This window comes from Zonotrichia leucophrys, unplaced genomic scaffold (genome assembly GCF_028769735.1).
Source record: "Zonotrichia leucophrys gambelii isolate GWCS_2022_RI unplaced genomic scaffold, RI_Zleu_2.0 Scaffold_276_67904, whole genome shotgun sequence".
Taxonomy (NCBI): Eukaryota; Metazoa; Chordata; class Aves; order Passeriformes; family Passerellidae; genus Zonotrichia; species Zonotrichia leucophrys.
The window spans coordinates 1-20,155 of NW_026992481.1; the positions used below are offsets into that span (position 1 = coordinate 1).

At 50.1% G+C, this 20,155-nt stretch overlaps 1 protein-coding gene and 1 pseudogene across 1 annotated transcript; both read left to right on the forward strand.

Moving 5' to 3' along the window:
* The first annotated feature begins 2,443 nt into the window (after positions 1 to 2,443).
* Positions 2,444 to 5,439, forward strand: LOC135441395 (Fc receptor-like protein 3; annotated as a pseudogene).
* A 13,795-nt stretch (positions 5,440 to 19,234) lies between these two features.
* Positions 19,235 to 20,155, forward strand: LOC135441394 (olfactory receptor 14J1-like; the record flags this gene model as incomplete). Its single annotated transcript, XM_064700940.1, has 1 exon — positions 19,235 to 20,155. A coding segment is annotated over exon 1 (921 nt), but the record flags the coding sequence as incomplete, so codon positions are not given.

Sequence of the window (20,155 nt, forward strand, 5' to 3'; positions counted from 1 at the left end):
AAAGCCACAAAAAGGAACAAACGCCAAACACTCCCCCAAGCATGTTTCCTCCACCAGAGGAACCTGGCAGGGCTCAGGACCTTCCTTCCTCTGATGGCCCAAGCAGCCTTCAGGAGGCTCTGGATTCTCTTCTCCGCTGTCCCAAACCCCTCCTCTGCCGTGTTCCCCACACGAGCATGTCACAAAGTCCCTGTGGGGGTTCTGGAGCATCCCCTTTTCCCAGGCAGTCGGGTTCAGGCCATGGCACAGGGTGGGGTGTCAGAGACAGGAAATTTTGATGTCTAGAGACATTTTGGAACACCTGTGTGTGGCAGGGGTGGGTCAGGCCTTGCTTTTGGTGAGACAGGGCCCAGTCTGCCCATCAGTCTGTCAGCCATGGCACACTGCAGACAGTGTGATGCTCTGCCAAACCCAGGTCTGCTGTGGCCAAGTGAGCAGAAGTGCAATCCGGGGAGAGGGCCCTTGGTGGCCCAACTGGCTTAAAAGGCAGACCATGAAGTGGCCAAGTCCCTGGCCCTGTCTCCTTTTGGGGTGTCTGTCGCATCCACACTGGAACCCAGGAGTTGGCTACTGATATAAATGAGGAATATCTGCCTAGGTATGTGGAAATGTTCCTGGAATGGAAAGAAGACCCATCTCTAAACTTTTTCTAATTTCGAAGATTATGGGGATACCAGACCAAAGTGTTGGAGAATGAATAACGGATTTTTACTGGGAAATTTATAAACAAGTGTAGAACAGCAACACAAACCCAGAACGTGTTTGTTGTTGTGGCAGTTACAACTGCGGCCAGCAGGGGGCGCTGCAGGGAGAACTCCCGGCCAGCAGGGGGCGCCCCGGTCCAGTTCCATCCCCTCAGGGGCCATGGTGGCCTCGGACAGGAGGGAGGAGGGGAAATCGCTCCTTTTGCAAACTCACGGGCACCAATCCGTCCCGGCACTACCACCGGCAGCGGGCAGAAGCCGCCAAGGCAGCAGGTTGGATCCCAGTGCCCACTGGCAGCGTAGCAGTGTCCCGGGACCAGGCACACGCCCTGCGCAACACCTGCGACCACTCTCCATGATTCCAAATTGAAGGAAGGCAGCGCCTGATCTCAGGCAAGTCTCGGGTCCAAAGCAGCACCTCTGTTGGCTTTGAACCACAATTCCTGCAAACCCTCAGCCTTTACTCAGGTGAGGAGGGCAGGGATGGAGCAGCTTTGGGGACACCTGGAATTCACACAGGGTCACTCCCCACAGCCCCACCATGGCTGTGGGTGAGCCCCTGTTCGATATTTCCACACTGTTCCCTCTTATCTGGCAGACACATCCTGAACCCAAGCATTCTTTCCGTGAGGTTTCAGAAGGCTGCAGGTTTTCTTCAAGAAGGGGGATCCAGGTCAGGATGCTGAGCAGAATGTTCTGGATTGTGCCGTAGTTTTGTGGTTCTCTCTGTCCTTTACAAAGAGAAACAAATGATCAATTGCTACATTTCCGGGCTGGTTCCCTCACAGCTGCTCCTGCAGGGGGTGTTTCCAGCCAGCCTTGCTCTGAAAACCATCGAAGGCCCTCCCAGAGCCACTGCTTGGGCTGCCTTTGGGGTTTTGTGCTTCTTGCAGGACTGAGCAAACTAGAGGCAGGCATTTTTCCTCCACAGAATTCTCACCTTTGCAGCAGCTCCACAGACCCAGAGCCCCTCGGAATCTGTTTTGGGTAACCAGCAGGCTGCTGGGGCCTTGTGGGGGCTGTGCTGGGCCCTGGGTCACCCAAAATCTGAGGCGAGCAGGGAAGGAGCTGAGACCTATGGGTCCACCCCACCACTGCCTGTCCCTGGCATCTCCATTCCCCTGGAAATCAAATCATGAGTACCCCATTTCATAGATCTCCCCCTCTCTGGAACCTGTATCCCAGTACTCACATTCCCCAGGATCTCCATGGCCCAGGACCCCTCATTCTCAAGGAACCCTCTGCTGTTTATTCCATCCCTAAAATTCCCTTCCCACAGGACCTTGATTTTCACAGGACCCCCATTCCCACAGGATTCCCCATTCCCCCAGCATCCCCATCCCATGACCCCAAATCCCTGGAAATCACGTTCATCTGGCACTCCCATCCCTGAGTCCCCTTTAGCTGTAGGGACCCCCATTCCCAGTCACTCCTCAGCACTCCCATTCCCAGGGACCCTATCCCTGGGACCCCCCATTCCCCTGGACACCCATCCCCACATCTCCAAAGCCCCTGAGCCCCTCATTCCTGGGAACCCCATGTCCCACTGCGTGCCATCCAGCCTTGTCCCCATCCTGTCCCCACCCTGCCCACAGCCTGTCCCCAGCTTGTGGCCACCCTGATCCCACCAGGTGACACCTATGCATGAGGATGAGACCTGACCTCGCTTCCTTCCCCTTTGGCCATAGAGCCACCACCCAGGGGACAGTCACCCTGGCAGCGAGTGACAGCCTGTCCACATGGCTGGGGACACTGGGATAGCCAGGAAGGTGGCGCTGCTCCTGTGGGGTGAATGCCCTGGGGAGGGGTCTGACATCCCGGGGATGGGGAGGGGGCACAGGGGGACTGTGGGGTCCCCTGAGGTCCCCAATGCTAGCAGGGCATAGAGCCCAGTGTGACCAGAGTTGTGGGGTAGCTTTGGGGACAGAAACAGGAGACAGGAATGTGGGGACGGGAATGAAGATGTGGGAACAAGGATGTGGCAGAAGGAACCTTGGGGCTGGGGCAGCTGTAGGAACAGGGAAAGGAACACAGGAATGCAGGGACAGGGACAAGGGGACAAACACCATGTGGATGGGCCATGGGGACAGGTGCCATGGGGATGTGGCTGTGGGGCTGGCAGGGGTGACCTGTGCCAGCACAGTGTCCCCATGCCTGAGCAAGGGTTGGCTGCTGTGTGCCTGTCCTCAAGAAATCTGTGCCACACCATTGCGCCCACTGAGACCTTTCGGGAAAAGCCCCACACTCCATGCCCCCGTGCCTCTGTCTCTGCGGTGTCACCCTCACCCAGCCCTGTCCCTTCTCCCTTCCAGCCCAGACCCTCGGCCTCACTGGTGAGTCCTTGGGGGATGCCATGGCCTCACCCCGCTGTCCCCAGCTCCATGGTGGCCCAAGCAGGCTGGTGTCCCCTGTCACCCACAGGTGCCCAGACCACCCAGATCCTGGTGGAGCCCTCCTGGAGGCCAGTGGTGCTGTGGGAACGGGTGACACTGATCTTCCAGGGCTTGGGGACCACTGGTGCCACCACCTGGTACAAGGACGGGCAGCATTGGTGGCAGGAGAGACAGGAGCACTTCACTGTCACCAAAAGTGGCACCTACTCGTGTGACAGACCTGGCACTGGGCACAGCCACCTTGTGATAGTCTTACAACATAAGGGGGGTTTGTGTGTCCCCAGGCTGGCACCCACATTGACCCCGAGGGCTCTGGGTGTGCTCTGCTCCATGGGTCACCTCCTGTGTGGCCAGAGCCTGTCCCCTGCTCTGGGGACATCCCAAAGGATTCCAGAGTGGGGGAAACCGTGTGGTAACTGGGGACTCCTTTTGCGCTGGGTGAAACACAATGGGGGAATCCTGGTTCCATCAGGTGTGACAGGTCCCTTCTGTCCCCCAGACTGGCTGGTGCTGCAGGTGCCGGGGCGGGCACTGCTGGAGGGGCACACAGTGACACTGCGCTGCCAGGGTTGGGAGAACAGAACGGTCAACTCGGCGTCTTTTACCAAGAGCAGAAGAAACTGGGGGGATCATTGATGGCACCGAGCTGTCCCTGCCCCCTCTGCAGCTGAATCACAGCGGCCACTACAGCTGCGAGGGCCGGGTGAAATTCCAGACATCAGAGAAGTTGTGGTGGTCAGTGCTGGTGAGAGTGACAGTGCATGGTGAACACTCCACAGCCCCCACACCGACACCCCCACAGCCCCTCCCCAGGGACTCAGACTCAGAAATCCCCCTCCCCTCTCCTTCCCAGAGCTCTTCTCGGTGCTGGTGCTGGAGGATCCCCCTGACCCCACCATGGGGTCCTCCCTGACTCTCAGCTGCCTCAGGACCCCCAGCCCCCTGCAGCCCTGAGCCCCCCTCCTGCACGTGTTCTACTGGGACGGGCAGGTGGTGGGGGGCCTGCAGGGGTCCCCGCAGCTGCTGGTGCCCGCCGTGGGGGTCTCCCACTCGGGGAATTACAGCTGCCAGGTGTGCTCCGAGGGTGGGGCCGTGCGGAAGAGCAGCACCTGGATCCGTGTCACGGTGCTCAGTGAGTGTGGGGATGGGCACGGGGAGCCTCCACAGCCTCCTCATGTCCCTTGCCTGGGGATCCCCAGTCCTTCCTGACCGGTGTCCTGTGGTACCTAAGTTTCTTGTATCCCTCCCTGGCTCCCCTGCTCTTTTCTCTGGTCCCTCCCTGTATCCCCCAGCCCCACATGAGTACCCCCATCCTTCCCTGGCACCTTTTCTGCGTCCCGCCATTGCTGACCCGGGTCCCTCATCAAGTCCCTCTAATCCTGGCTTCTGTCCACCCATCACTCACTAGGTCCCCAGACCCCTCCCTGCATCCCTCCACCCCTCTCTGAGGTCCCCACACATTCCCCAGGTCCCACCATCCTCTCCCTGTGTCCCCATACCCTCCCTGGTGTCGCCCCCCTCCCTCTCAAGGTGTCACTTCCCCGAACCCCTTCTCCCCCTGTTTCCAAGCCCCCTCCACCTCTGCGCCCCCTCTCCCTCACTGGGATCTTCCTGCCCCTCCCCGACAACCCAGGTCCCTCACTGTCCCCTGGTGTCCCCCTCTCCTGCAGGGGTCCCACCCTCAGGGGTGTCCCTGTCAGTGCAGCCCCCTGGGGGACAGGTGCCACTCGGGGACAACCTGGTGCTGAGCTGCACGGTGGCCACAGGGACAGGTCCCCTGTTCTTCTCCTGGCACTGGAAGGACTTAGGGGCACTGCGGGGCACCGGCCCGCACCTGGAGCTGCGCCACGTTGGGGACAATGACAGCGGCCAGTACTGGTGCCGGCTCAGTGATGGGGACAGAGTGGCCGAGAGTGACCCCCTGAATGTCACCGTCCTGGGTGAGCTGGACCATCAGGCTTTTGGTGACCCCACTCAAAGTACCCCATACCACCTCACCAGGTGCCAGCACCATCTCTGTCCCCACAGTGCCTGTGGCCAATGCCACCATCACCCCCAGTCCCCTGTCACACCAGCTGCGTGCAGGTGACAATGTGACCCTGCACTGCTTGGTGCAGGTGGGCTCAGCCCCTGTCACCTTCACCTGGCTGCACAATGGGTAGGAGGTGGCCCGGGGTCCCCTCCTGGAGCTCAGGGACATCGATGTGGGACATTTGGGCAGCTACCAGTGCGTGGCCACCAACCAGCTGGGACAGGACGGGCACCACATATTCCAGGCACTCAGCCCTGAGCTGGCACTGGAGGTGACACCTGGCTCACCTGTGAAGGTCCGCCCGAAGTGAACGGGTGACGAATAATTTTTGGGTGCAAAAATAACCAACAAAGGCACAGGGGTTTGCAGTAGCAAATCAACAAGATGGAATTTATTGATAATAAACACAGCTAAATATGCATTGGTTAGAGGATCCGGGGAAGAGAAGGATAGAATAAGGAAAAAGGAAGGAGAGAAGGTCAGGGAATGGGGTATAGCTACCAAGACGCGATGTCTTCGGGGTCCCGCCGCCGATGCTCGCTGGTACACGTCTTGGGGAGACTCTCCGAGAGGCAGTCGAACCGAACCCCAGATATACTGTTCTTGGTTGGGGGAAGGGTGGCCGAAATTATGTTTCCATGGAGGGGAAAAGTCCATTGTTTTCATGGCCGAATGCTCCCAGGTACGTCTGCTCTGGGCAGGTTCTCCCCCTTCCCTGAGTTGGGAGCGGGTACAGTCCCAGTCTCTGGAAGGAGGTTGCCAGGGGGGTGCCATGGGGGTGCCAATAGGGTGCCAGAGGGGTTCTTGGTTCTTTGATGAGGGGGTTCGCATTTCAGTTGGTCTGTCAAGGTGGTTGAAGACAGGCAAGAGGGGTCTTCTTCTTGGAGCGGGGGGGGAAGCCACCCCAGAGCTCAGTCCAGTCAGGCCTGAAGTTTGGAAGAAAGTCCAGTTCCATTGTTCAGAACAGGGCAGCATGCCCCTTCGAGTACAGCATGGCATGTTCTGCAGACACCATCTGTAAACGCACTAAATACGCATGAGACTTTCTTTCCCAACTGGCTCAACAGTTTTTAACCCTATGGTGGTCCTTTTCTCATGACAATTGTGAGGCAAAAACTGAAGGATTTCCGGATGGACTTCCACACGACCCCGTGACTCACGATTGTCTTGAGGAATCTTCATCAGCAGAGCTCTAGAGTATCTTCGAAACTCGTTGCACGTCAGTAGCATAACCCCGGAAAAGTAGGGATGACAGGAGAGAGGGGATAAAAGGGGAAGAGAAGGAAAAGAAAGAGAGAGGGAAAAGGAGAACCAATAAACATAAACATAATTAATATATTGATCATCATAACAATTTCACACGTGGTTATTTTTTATAACAATTTCAAGAAATGATTAATTTTAACAATTTAAAAAAATATTAATTAATTAAAGCAATATCATTTGTTTAACAATTTCAAAATTATTAAAACAAATCATAAATAATCAAAACAACAAGCAAATCATAGTATAATCATTGTCTTTTAAAATTATGTTCTAAAAAGTAAAGTAACTTTCTATAAATCATACTTATAATTAAAAAGTCATTCTAAAGCACATATGCTTGATTCATATTTGTTTCGTATCAAGTGTTTTGGGGACATCTATTGTATAGAGTACATCAGCTAAGCGGTGTGCATTGACTACAGTTGACAGTTTCTTAAGCTTTTTCATCATGTTCCAATTCAGAATGAATAGGGCTGCTGACAAGATGAAGCCAAGCGTAACTAGGATCAAAAGAACAACAATTGGATGGCACACACTGTTCAGGGCACCTATGGCAGTAGGTGACCACCCAAAGAGAGTATCCCACCACCTAGGCTCAGCATCCTGCTTTACCCTCTCCATAACCCGGTGTATCTGTCTCACGTTGTGATGAACAGTCACCAGAGTCTTCTGTCCGTTCTCCTTGATTTTCTCGAGGATGTCAACCAGGTCCTGATGGAGCAACAGTTGTCTCACGAGGGTGAGGTTCATTCCGATAGGAGTGGGCATCAGGTTCTGGACCAGTGTGTAGTTGGAGTGCAACAGGTAGTGAGAGGTAACTGGAGCTTCGTAAGAGAAATCACATCCTACTATCTTAGTAAAGTTACAAAGTTTGAATGATTCTTTGTATCTACCACAACATCTTCTACAAAAACAGAATCACATGTCGTTCTAAAGCATGCACAGCCATTGCCTATATATATAAGAACTGTCTGGGTATCCTCATGTGGACGAATCTCAAAATGACAGATGTTTTGTTCTGTGTCCAAACAGATATCCTGAGCTACGATTGCATTGCTTTCACAGATGAACCCTTGCTGTTCTCGGACAATACAAGTTTCCAGATTAACAGTTTGCCATTTGTCATCAACCTGACGGGCCCATCCCCTGTATTCAGTAGGACAGAGGACAGCTCCGTCATGGTTTAATCCTAATGCAATAACAGGGAAGACCAAATGTACAGAGGCATTGCGTATGGTTAAGACAAAAGCAGTGGCTGTGTTTGAAATAGGGTCATAGGTAAAGTTCACCAGGTTCCACCAGGATTGGAATTCTCTTTCAAATTCAGTGGCACTGTCCCAGATTATTTTCCGAATTTCTGTGGGGAAGGTGCCTTCTTCGCCCTCTCTTATAATTGCAGCAGAGACTGACTGCATCCACAATTGTGCCTGGATACAGCTGAGGGCTAAGGAAACATTGTCTTGTGTGGCACTTAGTGCATCAATTATCAATTTGTGATCATTCACATTCACTCTTTCCCAATTTGGCAAAATGTTTGACAGCAGCCATTGATGCGTCCCTAAGGCTGACAGAGATGACCTCAGTGGTTGCTGCCATCTGGTCAGGTCTCTAGTTGTAGCAGCCAATTTGTTCATTAGTACTTCAGAATCAATGCTATTCAGAATTCCCAATCCTGTACCCACAACACCGGTCACATCTCTTGGTGTTCTAGTTTTAAAAGAGCTTCGTTTCCGAAGCCAAGTGGTCCAGCCTTCAAAAGAAGTTTGCAGGAACGGAGAACAGGCTGGCTCAATATCTGAGACATTGCTCTGCATTAGCAATTTTACTTGTTTGAGAGACCATGCCGGATTGAACAATATTTGTTGTTGGCCAGTCTTCCTGATCACATAAGGTCCGATCTCGAAAATTATCGGGATGAGCATGACCGGTGGTACAGGTGAAGTGGTAACAGTGGTTTCAACATTTATTACAAATTTAAAAGAAAGGCCTTGAGTGCCCTTGGCCCAAGAACAAATTACCTCTGTAGTGTCAGTTAATGTAAAGCTGTACCAGCAATCCCGTACGCTTGGGTGTGTACAGATTCGCTTCTGTTCCTTTTCCTGATCTGTGGAAGCACTGATGGAGATTGCTTTGCTGTAATTAGACCCATTAACCATTCGACATCCAACACTAATTAGTTCACCTACTATTCCTTGAAGCTGCCAGGTTTTGCGTCTTTCCCATTCTTGTCTGGTGTACAACTTATCCTCATGCATAACTACCGTTAGCAAGTTCAGACCCGTGACATCTCCCATAAATCCAGTGGATTGTAGGAAGGCTTGAGACCAGGGCCACTCGAAAGAGTTCCCTGCTGCCTCTGCCAATTGGGGTGTGTCGTTAGGAAAAAGGCTCACACTTTGGGTCTGAGAGGGTGTACTCGGTGTGGGTTTTGGTATAGTGTTTATCTTAAATGTGTAAACCAAGCCTCTTAGTTCTAAGGGACTAGCTGTGTCATTCTCCCAATGACATGTCACATAAGTGGGCTTGAACAAAACAAAACTGTACCAGCAATCAAGTGATTCATCATTACAATCTTTTGTAATTGCAACATTGGTGGTTTTGGTACTAGAAACATAACTACCAGCATGTTCCTGGCGGCAACACAGAGTAAGGGCACTTTCCATTTTGGAACACCCCCATTTCTTTGTGGGACACAATGTTGCTGAGGGGATGTCCAGATGATTCCTTCCACCTGCTTCCATAAAATTTCCAGTAATTATGATGGAGGTGGCTTTTTCATGGAGGGTTCCTTCCACTTTTCTGCATGTTACCAAAATTCACTCACCAACCGTTCCCGTCAAGGTTCTCATCAATTCATTCTGATCCCACCTCCACTCATTCGGGCGGTACACCTTGGAGCCATGCTGCACTAGGATTGCCAGGCTCGGGTAATGGCCCTTGGGATAGGTTCCAAGGGCACTGGTGTGCTGTACGATGGCTTCAGGCCACAGCTGCTCATCACGGTGTTGTCCATGAAATTGTGGTAAAATGCAGAAAAGTATTAGCAAGGTTATCATGTTTTCAGACGATTCTCATGTCCCTCGGAGTTCACCTGTAAAAGCAAGAGCAACAAAAAATCCTGCCACTGAGAGGCAGAAAGGAGTTTAGAATGAGGGGATTATCCAGCGTGTGTGTATGCAGTGCTCTTTTCCAAGAGCGTCAGAGGCTACCCATGCACATTTATTCAGAGGGGTTTTCAGCACAAGTGGTACCTCGCCCACCGTGGGGAGGTCCACTAAGACAGGTTGTCCAGGGTAATGTGATGGATTGTTAGCATCGTCGGGACCTTCCAGTGAAGGGATGATGCTTGGAGGTGTGGGGTAAAAGGCAGTAACTTTGGGGCAGCCATTCACTCCCCACCTGCTATTTACCCCTTTAACAGCTTCCCACAGCCGACAGTCCCAGCTTGCTTTCTGGGGCTTAAGGAACCGCTTTAAAAGGCCATTTGTCCTTTCCACGATCCCGTTAGCCTGAGGGTAGTAAGGAGTATGAAAGGTCCACTTTATGCCTTCGGCTCTGGCCCAATCTTGAACCACCTTGGCAGTAAAGTGAGACCCGTTGTCAGACTGAATTTCTTGCGGTTTTGGAAAGGTTCCAAACCACCCCTGCAAAGCTTTAACTGTATTGTCACCTGTGGCCCTTTTAAAAGCATCAGCTTGTACCAATCCAGATACAATTTCTACTCCTACCAACACAAAATGTTTACCTCCTGACTTCTTAAAAGGACCAATATAATCTACCTGCCATGCTTCCCACAAGCCTTTACCTTTTCTCAAATGCAGAGGGTCATCCTCTAAAGGATGCCTTTCCAGTCGCTTGCGGCACTGTTCGCAGGCCGATATGCATGTTTTACACATTTCCCTGGTGACTGGCCAGCCGCGGGCGTGTGCTTCCTGATACAGATCTTTGGCACCTGTGTGCTGCCTTTTTACATGTAACCATTCTAACAGTTGATCCCAATCCTCTGAAATAGTTTCTTTTTTCAGGGGGCTAAGCCTTGCTAGTTCATCAACTCTGTTGTTCCATTCACCTGCTTGATTCCCATCAGTTTGATGAGAAGCTACCCAGCCAACCAGAAAGTTTCCTTTACTGGCGATTTCTAGGATTTCTTTCCATTTATCCTTCTGCCACACTGGGATTCTGTTAACTTCCCAGTCATTCTGTTGCCAGAAAGGGAGCCACTCAGTGCAGCCTTTGTATACCGCATATGAATCAGTATAGATGTAAACAGGAGAAGTGTTTTGTGCCTCACGCTGGAAAACACTCCAGAGGGCTATGAGTTCTCCTACCTGAGCGCTGCCCTCCCCTTCTGTGATAATCTTTTCACCAGATGAAATATGTAAGGCAGCCGCCTTATATTTCCAAATTTTTCCTTCCCGCTTTGAGGAAGCATCAGTAAACCAACAGTTTGCTGCTATTTCAGGTGAGAATGGTGGTGCTACTTTGATTACAGAAGCAGGTTTGTCTTGGCTACTATCTAGGCTCTCAGTGTCTTGTATTGCCAAGAATTTTGCAGCACCTTCTGTGACAGAAAAGCTATTGCAGTAGTTCTCTATCTGAGCATACCATTTCCTGACTGACGACTTTTGGGCTATGCTGTCAGGTGGAGGGGTCCCGTTCGTGACAGCTTTAATTACCTTGAAGGGACCTCTCAAGATGATAGCTTGCTGCCGTGTGATCTTCTCTACTTCAATGAGAGCTAAGCTAACCACAAACAATCCTTTTTCCCAGGTAGTGTATCTTTTTTCAGCATCTTTAAAACCACGGGAAAAGAAGGTGACAGGCCTTGTTGGACCCTCAGGACCTCGCTGCCAGATGTGTATTGATAGTCCTGAGGAGGCAAATCCCCATTCTACTTGGAAAGGGTCTTTAGGGTGAATGGGCCCCAATGCCTGATGTGCAGTGGCTTCAAAAATCAGTAATTGGAGTGCTTCCTCCTGAGAAGGAGTCCAATCCCATTTGATTCCTTTTTTCAGTAAATTGTAAAGGGGCCTAGCAATGATTGAGAAATCTGGGATGTGTTTCCTCCAGAATACCAACAGTCCTAAGGCTTGCTGGAGGTCTTTTTTGTTTTCAGGCATTTTCATCTGCTCTAGAGAAGTTAAAGTGTCAGGTGGGATGCATGTGCTGCCAGATCTCCACCAAATTCCCAGGAATTTTACTTCCTGAGAAGGCTTTTGAATTTTCTCTGAGGGAATCTTTAAATCAAGGCTCTCCAGATGAGAGATTATATTCTGCTGGAGATCCCCCACCTCCTTAATTTCCTCTTCTCCTACCAAAATGTCATCAATGTATTGGTACACAGCTACAGTGTCAGGTTTAGGTATTTTTTCTAATTCCTTAGCTAAAGCATGGTGTGCTAGTGTTGGAGAGTGTTTGTATCCCTGAGGGAGTCTGGTGAATGTGTACTGTTGTCCCTCCCATGTGAATGCAAAGCGATCCATGTCTTCTGGCTGTATAGGTATCATGAAGAACATGTCTTTGACATCTATGGTTGCCATGATTGTGTGAGCTTTTTCTTGTATTGATGTTATTAGTTCAGCTAAATTTGGCACTGCTGCAGTTAGAGGGTCAGTGTTGGCATTCAGCCTACGGTAATCAACTGTAAGCCTCCACTTCCCGTTAGGCTTTCGGACTGGCCACACAGGTGAATTGTATGGGGAGTGTGTGTTAATAATTATTCCTTGATCACGCAATTCCTGAATAACTGGTTTGATGCCTTCTCTAGCTCCGGAAGGCAAGGGATACTGTTTCACATTGATTATTTTACTGTAAGGCAGTGCGGGTGCGGTCTGAAGCAGTCTAATGTTAAGTGGCGGAGTGCCAAAAGACCACAAGAAACCCTCGGTGTCTTCCCACTGCCTTCCTGAGAGGACATCTATCCCTAGCAGATTATTCGGTATGTCCCCAATTACCATTTTGACAACCAATTGATTTTCTTCTCCAGGGAGTGTTATTTTGACTAAAGCAATATTCATGGGTTCTATGGTTCCTAAAGCATTAAGAACGCAGCATTGCCTTTTTGTTGGAACAACTCCGCACTTCTGGGCATCTCTGTGTGTTAGTGCAGAAATCTGGGCTCCCGTATCAACAATGTAGGTTACTAGAACTTTTTTGGGGCCCATAATTGCTGTAATTAACATGTCTCCTGATTTATTTTTTGTGAGCATTCGTAAGTAGACCCAACCTCCACCCCTTTCGCTCACCTGTAAGCGGTGGAGATACTAGTTTCCCGAAAGCTCTGTTGGTGAAGATTCACTGTTTGTGTTTTGGGGTACGGGCGGGTGGGCAGTTATGTTGCTTAGGCTCTGTGAAAGAAGTTGCGAAAGGGTTACTTCCGGCTTACTGCTGGTGCTTTTCAGGAGACACGCAGCCAGGGTTTCACTGTCCAAGTTCTGTGAAAGAAACTGAGAAAGAGTTAATTTTGGGTCACTGGCTGTATTCTGCGGGAGGGGCTGAGACGCAGCCTCACTGCCCAGGTTACGAGGGAGAAACTGGGGAAGGGTTAACTTTGGCTCATTGCCTGTGTTCTGTGTGAAAGACTGTGATGTATTGTGTGTACTGAACTGTGTATTGGTAGGAGTATTTGTTAGTTTCTGGTGAGGGAGGGGGATCGGGGCACTGGGCTGGGTATTTGTTTTTCTAAAATTCCAGTTAGTTATGATTTTCTGCAATTTTTCAAGTGGTAGACCATCCATTATGTCCCAGGGAACCCCTTTCTTTATTCCCAGCATCCACCAGCGTTGTCTGTTGGAAATCTGTTTCCTTGGTTCTGTGTTTTCAGTGTTAGGGGTTCTCATAAACCGGACACCTTTTGTTTTTTCTGATTTTTCTTCCAGGGTTTTTACAGGCCCATACTGTCTACAATAGTTTAATTAATCAACTGCTACCTCACTCCATGTCCAAATCTTGCGGCTGCTGCTAGATATGTCAGATGGTGTTGTGGGTGTCTGTGTTGGTGTATAGGGTGAAGGTGCAGTGTCAGTGGACTCAGACTGATCAGTGGAGTTGTTAAGAAATTTTTCTAGTCTGTCTATTGGACTTAGAGCCATAACTGTTTTTTTGAATAGTGATTGCTGTTGATTTCAATGTTTCTGGAAGCCCACGAATTAAAGGGGTCATAATTTCAGGCTTCACAGGCAATTGCATTGGGGATTCAAAACCAGGAATTAATTTTTTCTCATGAATCATTTGCAAACATGCAGCTTTTTGTACGCTTTCTAGGATTTGGTCGGGGTAGTGGCAATTGCTAAGGGATCACCCCTTTCCAGGGGATTTATTCCCCCGGCCCAATAGGCTGCACGTTGTGTTAGAGACCAGGCATCACGCTTATCTCCTGTTGTTAGGAAAACACCATGTCCCCAGTAACCACTGGCCTCTTGTTCAGTTAACTTAATCTGGTCTCCGCCAGTGAGGGACACACGGAACACATATTCCGTTTCTGATTCGTGGGGGAGGCGACCGAATTCCTTTTTCAATTTAGCTAATTCGGTAGCACTGAATGGTGTTTGTTTGGTTGTTGTGTGGGGATCCATGTCTTCATCATTAATGTAATTGTATTCAGTTTTAATAAAAGGTCTCAAATGAGGACAACAATTTTCCCCACAATTTTTAACTGTTTCAGATTCTTTGTAAGAATAGTTTTGTTTTGCTGCCTCAATTTCTTCGTAAGGATAAATCTTTTTAATGGAAGGTGTTACTTTTTCTTCCTCCTCTGTAGAGGAGTTGATTTTGTGTATGGTTTTGGTGTGTTCTTCCCTAAGGGCAGCTCGCAGCTTGTAAATTTCATTTCTGTCCTCATTTAACTGTTTTTGCAAAATTTCAACCAAATTTTGAAGGGAATCTATAATTACCATTTCCTCAGTTCTCCGTTTACAGCGGTTTTCTATGGCTGCAGTAAGATGCTCCAAGGACTGAGCAAAGAATGCTTTTATTTTTACCCATTTTGAATTTTGATTCATGTTGCAGAGAACATATTCTATCAATGATATTTTCCAAATTAAACCAATTGTTTTCTGCCCAAGTTTCTCCGCCAGATGACGGTTTGGCATTGTGTTTACCAAGCAATGTGTAAAAATCAGCTTTTGCTTTAGGATCGAGATTTTCACTCATTTTGTGTGAAGGGACTAGGACTATACCAGGGAGCTAGTTTGCTAACTCAAGTTATACAGACTTTTTGTTCCACTCCGTCTCCCTAGATAGCTGAAAAAAACCAAATCTGTCTGGAAGGCACTGTTTTAATTGCTTCAGATTGTCCCTTCCTTTCCAGACAGTCTAGATACACACACTCACGCACTCACACAAGTGTTTTCTTTGTGAGGGGACCAGAAACCTAGAACAGGGAAAAAGCCACTCAGCCTTCGCTGGGCCGCCCCTCGCTCCCTGTGTAGGTGAAGGGACAATATCTGTCTAAAAGGCACTGCTTAATTACTTCAAGTCTGCCCCTTCCCTTTTAGACAGTCCAGGTACACAAAATAAAAAATACAGCAGCAAAAAAAAACAGTAACAGGTTCAAATTCAGCTCAAATACAACAGTAACAGGTTCAAATTCAACTCAAATATAACAACAACAAGTTCAGATTCAACTCAAATACAACAACAACAACAACAGTATCAATATCAATATCAGTAACAGCATCAATATCAGGATCAGGAGAAGTATCAGTGTCGGTGTCCGTGCCAGTAAGATCAGTAACAGAAGTGACAGTAACAGTTTCCCCTGTTTTGCACCGAAAAAATCTTTTGTGTCAATTCTGGAGCCTGTGTGCTCAATCGAGCGTGAGATTTGGCTTTGGCGTATGCAGTCTGCAAGAGGTTACAGACTACACAAAACCTGCAAAGATCTCACTGGCTACTGGAATCCTGTCCGTGACGCCAATTATGTGAAGGTCCGCCCGAAGTGAACGGGTGACGAATGATTTTTGGGTGCAAAAATAACCAACAAAGGCACAGGGGTTTGCAGTAGCAAATCAACAAGATGGAATTTATTGATAATAACTACAGCTAAATATGCATTGGTTAGAGGATCCGGGGAAGAGAAGGATAGGATAAGGAAAAAGGAAGGAAAGAAGGTTAGGGAATGGGGTATAGCTACCAAGACGCGATGTCTTCGGGGTCCCGCCGCCGATGCTCGCTGGTACACGTCTTGGGGAGACTCTCCGAGAGGCAGTCGAACCGAACCCCAGATATACTGTTCTTGGTTGGGGGAAGGGTGGCCGAAATTATGTTTCCATGGAGGGGAAAAGTCCATTGTTTTCATGGCCGAATGCTCCCAGGTACGTCTGCTCTGGGCAGGTTCTCCCCCTTCCCTGAGCTGGGAGCGGGTACAGTCCCAGTCTCTGGAAGGAGGTTGCCAGGGGGGTGCCATGGGGGTGCCAGTAGGGTGCCAGAGGGGTTCTTGGTTCTTTGATGAGGGGATTCGCATCTCTGTTGGTCCGTCACGGTGGTTGAAGACAGGCAAGAGGGGTCTTCTCTTGGAGTGGGGGGGAGCCACCCCAGAGCTTAGTCCAGCCAGGCCTGAAGTTTGGAAGAAAGTCCAGTTCCATTGTTCAGAACAGGGCAGCATGCCCCTTCGATACAGCATGGCATGTTCTGCAGACACCATCTGTAAACGCACTAAATACGCATGAGACTTTCTTTCCCAACTGGCTCATCAGTTTTTAACCCTATGGTGGTCCTTTTCTCATGACAATTGTGAGGCAAAAACTGAAGGATTTCCGGATGGACTTCCACACCCCTCAACCCCAGAAGATCCCTAGGAAAGGATCCAGAAAGAAGCAGTTAAGGAAGGAGATTGGCAAATAGTCTCGAAAATCCTTGTTTCCCCGGGATGTTATGAAAGAAGGGGGCAGAATCCCAGGTATCAGCCATTGGTTTACAAGGAAATCAAGGATCTGTGTAGGGCAGTAAAAGACCGTAGGAAGGACTTGCTTGTTTTAATGGCATAATGAGGGCCATGTTTACAGCACATGTCTTAACTTCATATGATTTAAAATGTATTATGACCATGTTGGTATCACCTACAGAACACACCCTGTGGGAAGGGGGATGAAGTGTTTACTAAATCAATTAATAGCAGACTATGCTATTGATGAGGCAAGGGTGGTATAGACAATCAACCATTTAGCTGCAGAAGGACAACACAGCCTACCAGATGATCAAGCAGCAGGCATCCCCAGAGAAGTATTGGATGATATCAAAGAGATGGCTTTGAAAGCTTTAATCCAGGTATTGGATGGTAGCACCCCCAATTTGGACTACCTTGGGTGGCTGCAGCTAAAGCTTTAGGACAATTAGACCATCTTGGGTGCCTGTAAAGTAAGCAAACCAATGCTACCACCCTCGCATTGAGTGGCCTGCTCTCAGACATAGAGACCATCAGATGTGCCACCTTGCAGAACAGTGTTAGTTTTTTTACTCTGGGCACATGGGCATGGCTGTGTAGACTCTGAGGGCATGTGTTGCATGAACCTCTCCAGCCACAGTGAGTCAATCCACAAGAGCATTCAGGTACTGAAAGAATAAAGCTTCAAGAAGCTTCACATGGAAAAAAAAGACTGGTTCAAAAAACACTTCCAATCCTAGGAATTAGAGGGTTGAATGATGTCTAGGTAAAATGGGGTCTTAGTTGTTGTTGGATTTTTAATTGTCCCATGTTTGTTTGGATGCTCTTAGAAAGTCTTACAAATTCTTTCAGTTCCATCGTTGTTGTAAAACAGAAAGGGGGAAGCTACTCAACACAGGATTGTCATGGACTCCTTGGAGGAGAGAACTGGAGGCCAGGATGGCACAAAAACCTCTCAGAGACTCAGTCTGGGAAGGAAAATGCTTTAAAGTACCTAAAAGTATTCTTAAATCCATAAAGTACCTTAAAAACCTTGAGTATCTCAAGGCATTAATGAGCCCCGCTGAGTGTCAGTACAAAGCTCCCAAGGGACTTTTTAAAGCAGATAATTGGGGCCGTGATTGCACAAACCTCTCACAAAGTCTGTATCAAAAGGGAAATACCAAAAACCAAATAACTGAAGTACCTTGAAGCATTAATGAGCCCCCCTGAGTGTTGTTGCTGATAAAGCCTCTCCAGGGACTAATTATAGCAGATAATTGGAGGCCATGATTGCACAAACCTCTCAGAGACTCCAAGGCAAAAGCAAAACCCAAAGTCCTTTGAAAAACCTGCAGTCCCTGCAGGGAGCATTCAGGAGCCCGCAGGGCCATTCCTGAGCAAGGCTCCCCAGGGACTCCTTCCAGCAGATCCTTGAGGCCACTGGGATGTGGGCTAGGGGGGAATGCTGAGGGCAGGACAAGGGGCTGACAGTGCCCAGCCTGGCTGGGGCTGTGCCAGGAGGCCCCAGGGCCTCAGGACAAGGTGTCTCCTCACAGCCCTTGGTGGTACAGACCCTGCTGTGCCCCAGGGCACCAAGACTTGGCTTCTCTTTGTCCTTACCTGTCATCACTGCCTCCAGTTCTCTGCTCTGCCTGGGGCCTGGGGACACTTTCTCAGTCGTGTCCCTCAGTGGGACCCATTAAAAGTGCAAGAAAGTTTGGAGTCGGATTCTGCCTTGGAGTTTGGAGAGGTTTCTTCAGCTCCCTCTCAGGGACTGATGTTCAGGGCCTGAGCACAAAGCCCCAGAGGCTCATTAAAGTCCTGGTGCTGTGTCTGTGCTGCTGAGCTAGGCTGGGCTCCTGTCACAGAGGCAGCTCCTGGTAAGCAAGAAGAGCTTCAAAAGCACATTTCTCTTGATGAGCAGCTCTTCTGCCAGCCCAGCAGGGCTGGGGCACTGCCTGCAGCCACCCCGGGCACAGCACAGAGGCACAGAGAGCTTCAATCAGTCAGGGCTGGGAAGGGGCTGAGAAGTGCCTGGGGCACAATCACTGCCAGCCCTTGGCACAGGAACCTCTGGCTGCAGGACAATGCATCTGCAGCTCTTGGAGTGATCTCCTAAAGCTGGAACATCCCAATGCCTACAGACCCTGTGAGTACATTCTCTGATTGTCTCCTGTGCAGAGCAGCCAGGGGTGCCCAGGGCTGTCGTGCAGAGCAGGGTCCTGCAGCCCAGGGCGCTGTGCTGGGGCAGGGACTCTGCTGCTGCCAGGGACAGTTCTTAGCCAGCCCTGGCAGCTGGTCCCAGCACTGGGGGACAAGATCTGGGTAGGAGGAGACAACTGGAAAGGCTTACAAGTGTTCTCCTTGTGTGGAGAGGATTCTGCATTGTTCAGGACAGCTTCTCAGATGGCATTTAGCTGCAGAACATTTCCAAGTAGATCATACAGGGAGCACAGGAAGGCAGGGACTGCATGAAAGGGGTAACCCTCCTTTTTTATTTGACTGCTCTGGGCTGCCTGGATGGGAAATTGCACACAGATATCCATCTCTCAGTTCAGGCTGAGGAAAATAATTTTCTCTCAGATCTGAATGCAACAATCAGTGACATAAATCAGCACAGGAATCACGGCTCTTAGAGAAAGCATCAGTGTCACTTTTCCAGCCTCCTCAGGGTTGCTCTGACGTTGCCATCAGAGCCTGCAGAGCCAGATCTGCCCCTGAGCAGTGCCAGAGCTGGGAGGGGTCTGCAGGGCAGAGTCCCCAGGGCTGGGCTGGGCTCTGGCAGCACTGGCAGGGCCCAGCCCTGGGCACAGGGAAGCAGCTGCTGGCAGGGACAGCTCCAGGCAGCAGAGCCCTGGGCAGGCAGTGGGGGGAAAGTGCCCCCAGGCTGTGCTGGGATATTTCAAGACCTCTCCAAACCCAATGATTCCATGATTACTTTATTACAGATTCCCATGCCAAGGCACCACAGCAAATGTCCAACAGCAGCTCCATCAGCCACTTCCTCCTGCTGGCACTGGCAGACACACGGCAGCTGCAGCTCCTGCACTTCTGCCTCTTGCTGGGCATCTCCCTGGCTGCCCTCCTGGGCAACGGCCTCATCATCAGCGCCGTAGCCTGCGGCCACCACCTGCATACGCCCATGTTCTTCTTCCTGCTCAACCTGGCCCTCAGCGACCTGGGCTCCATCTGCACCACTGTCCCCAAAGCCATGCACAATTCCCTCTGGGACACCAGGAACATCTCCTACACAGGATGTGCTGCACAGGTCTTTTTCTTTCTTTTATTTATCACAGCAGATTATTCCCTCCTGACCATCATGAGCTACGACCGCTATGTGTCCATCTGCAAACCCCTGCACTATGGGACCCTCCTGGGCAGCAGAGCTTGTGCCCACATGGCAGCAGCTGCCTGGGCCAGTGCCTTTCTCAATGCTCTGCTGCACACAGCCAATACATTTTCCCTGCCCCTGTGCCATGGCAATGCCCTGGGCCAGTTCTTCTGTGAAATTCCCCCGATTCTCAAACTCTCCTGTTTAAATTCCCACCTCAGGGAACTTGGAATTCTTGCTGTCAGCATGTGTTTAGTATTTGGTTGTTTTGTATTCATTGTTTTCTCCTATGTGCAGATCTTCAGGGCTATACTGAGGATCCCCTCTGAGCAGGGCCGACACAAAGCCTTTTCCACCTGCCTCCCTCACCTGGCCGTACTCTCACTGTTGGTCATTACTGGCATATTTTCCTACTTGAAGCCCCCCTCCATGTCCTCCCCATCCCTGGATCTGGCCCTTTCACTTCTGTACTCAGTGGTGCCTCCAACCCTGAACCCCCTCATCTACAGCCTGAGGAACCAGGAGCTCAAGGCTGCAGTGAGGAGAATGATGACTGGATGGTTT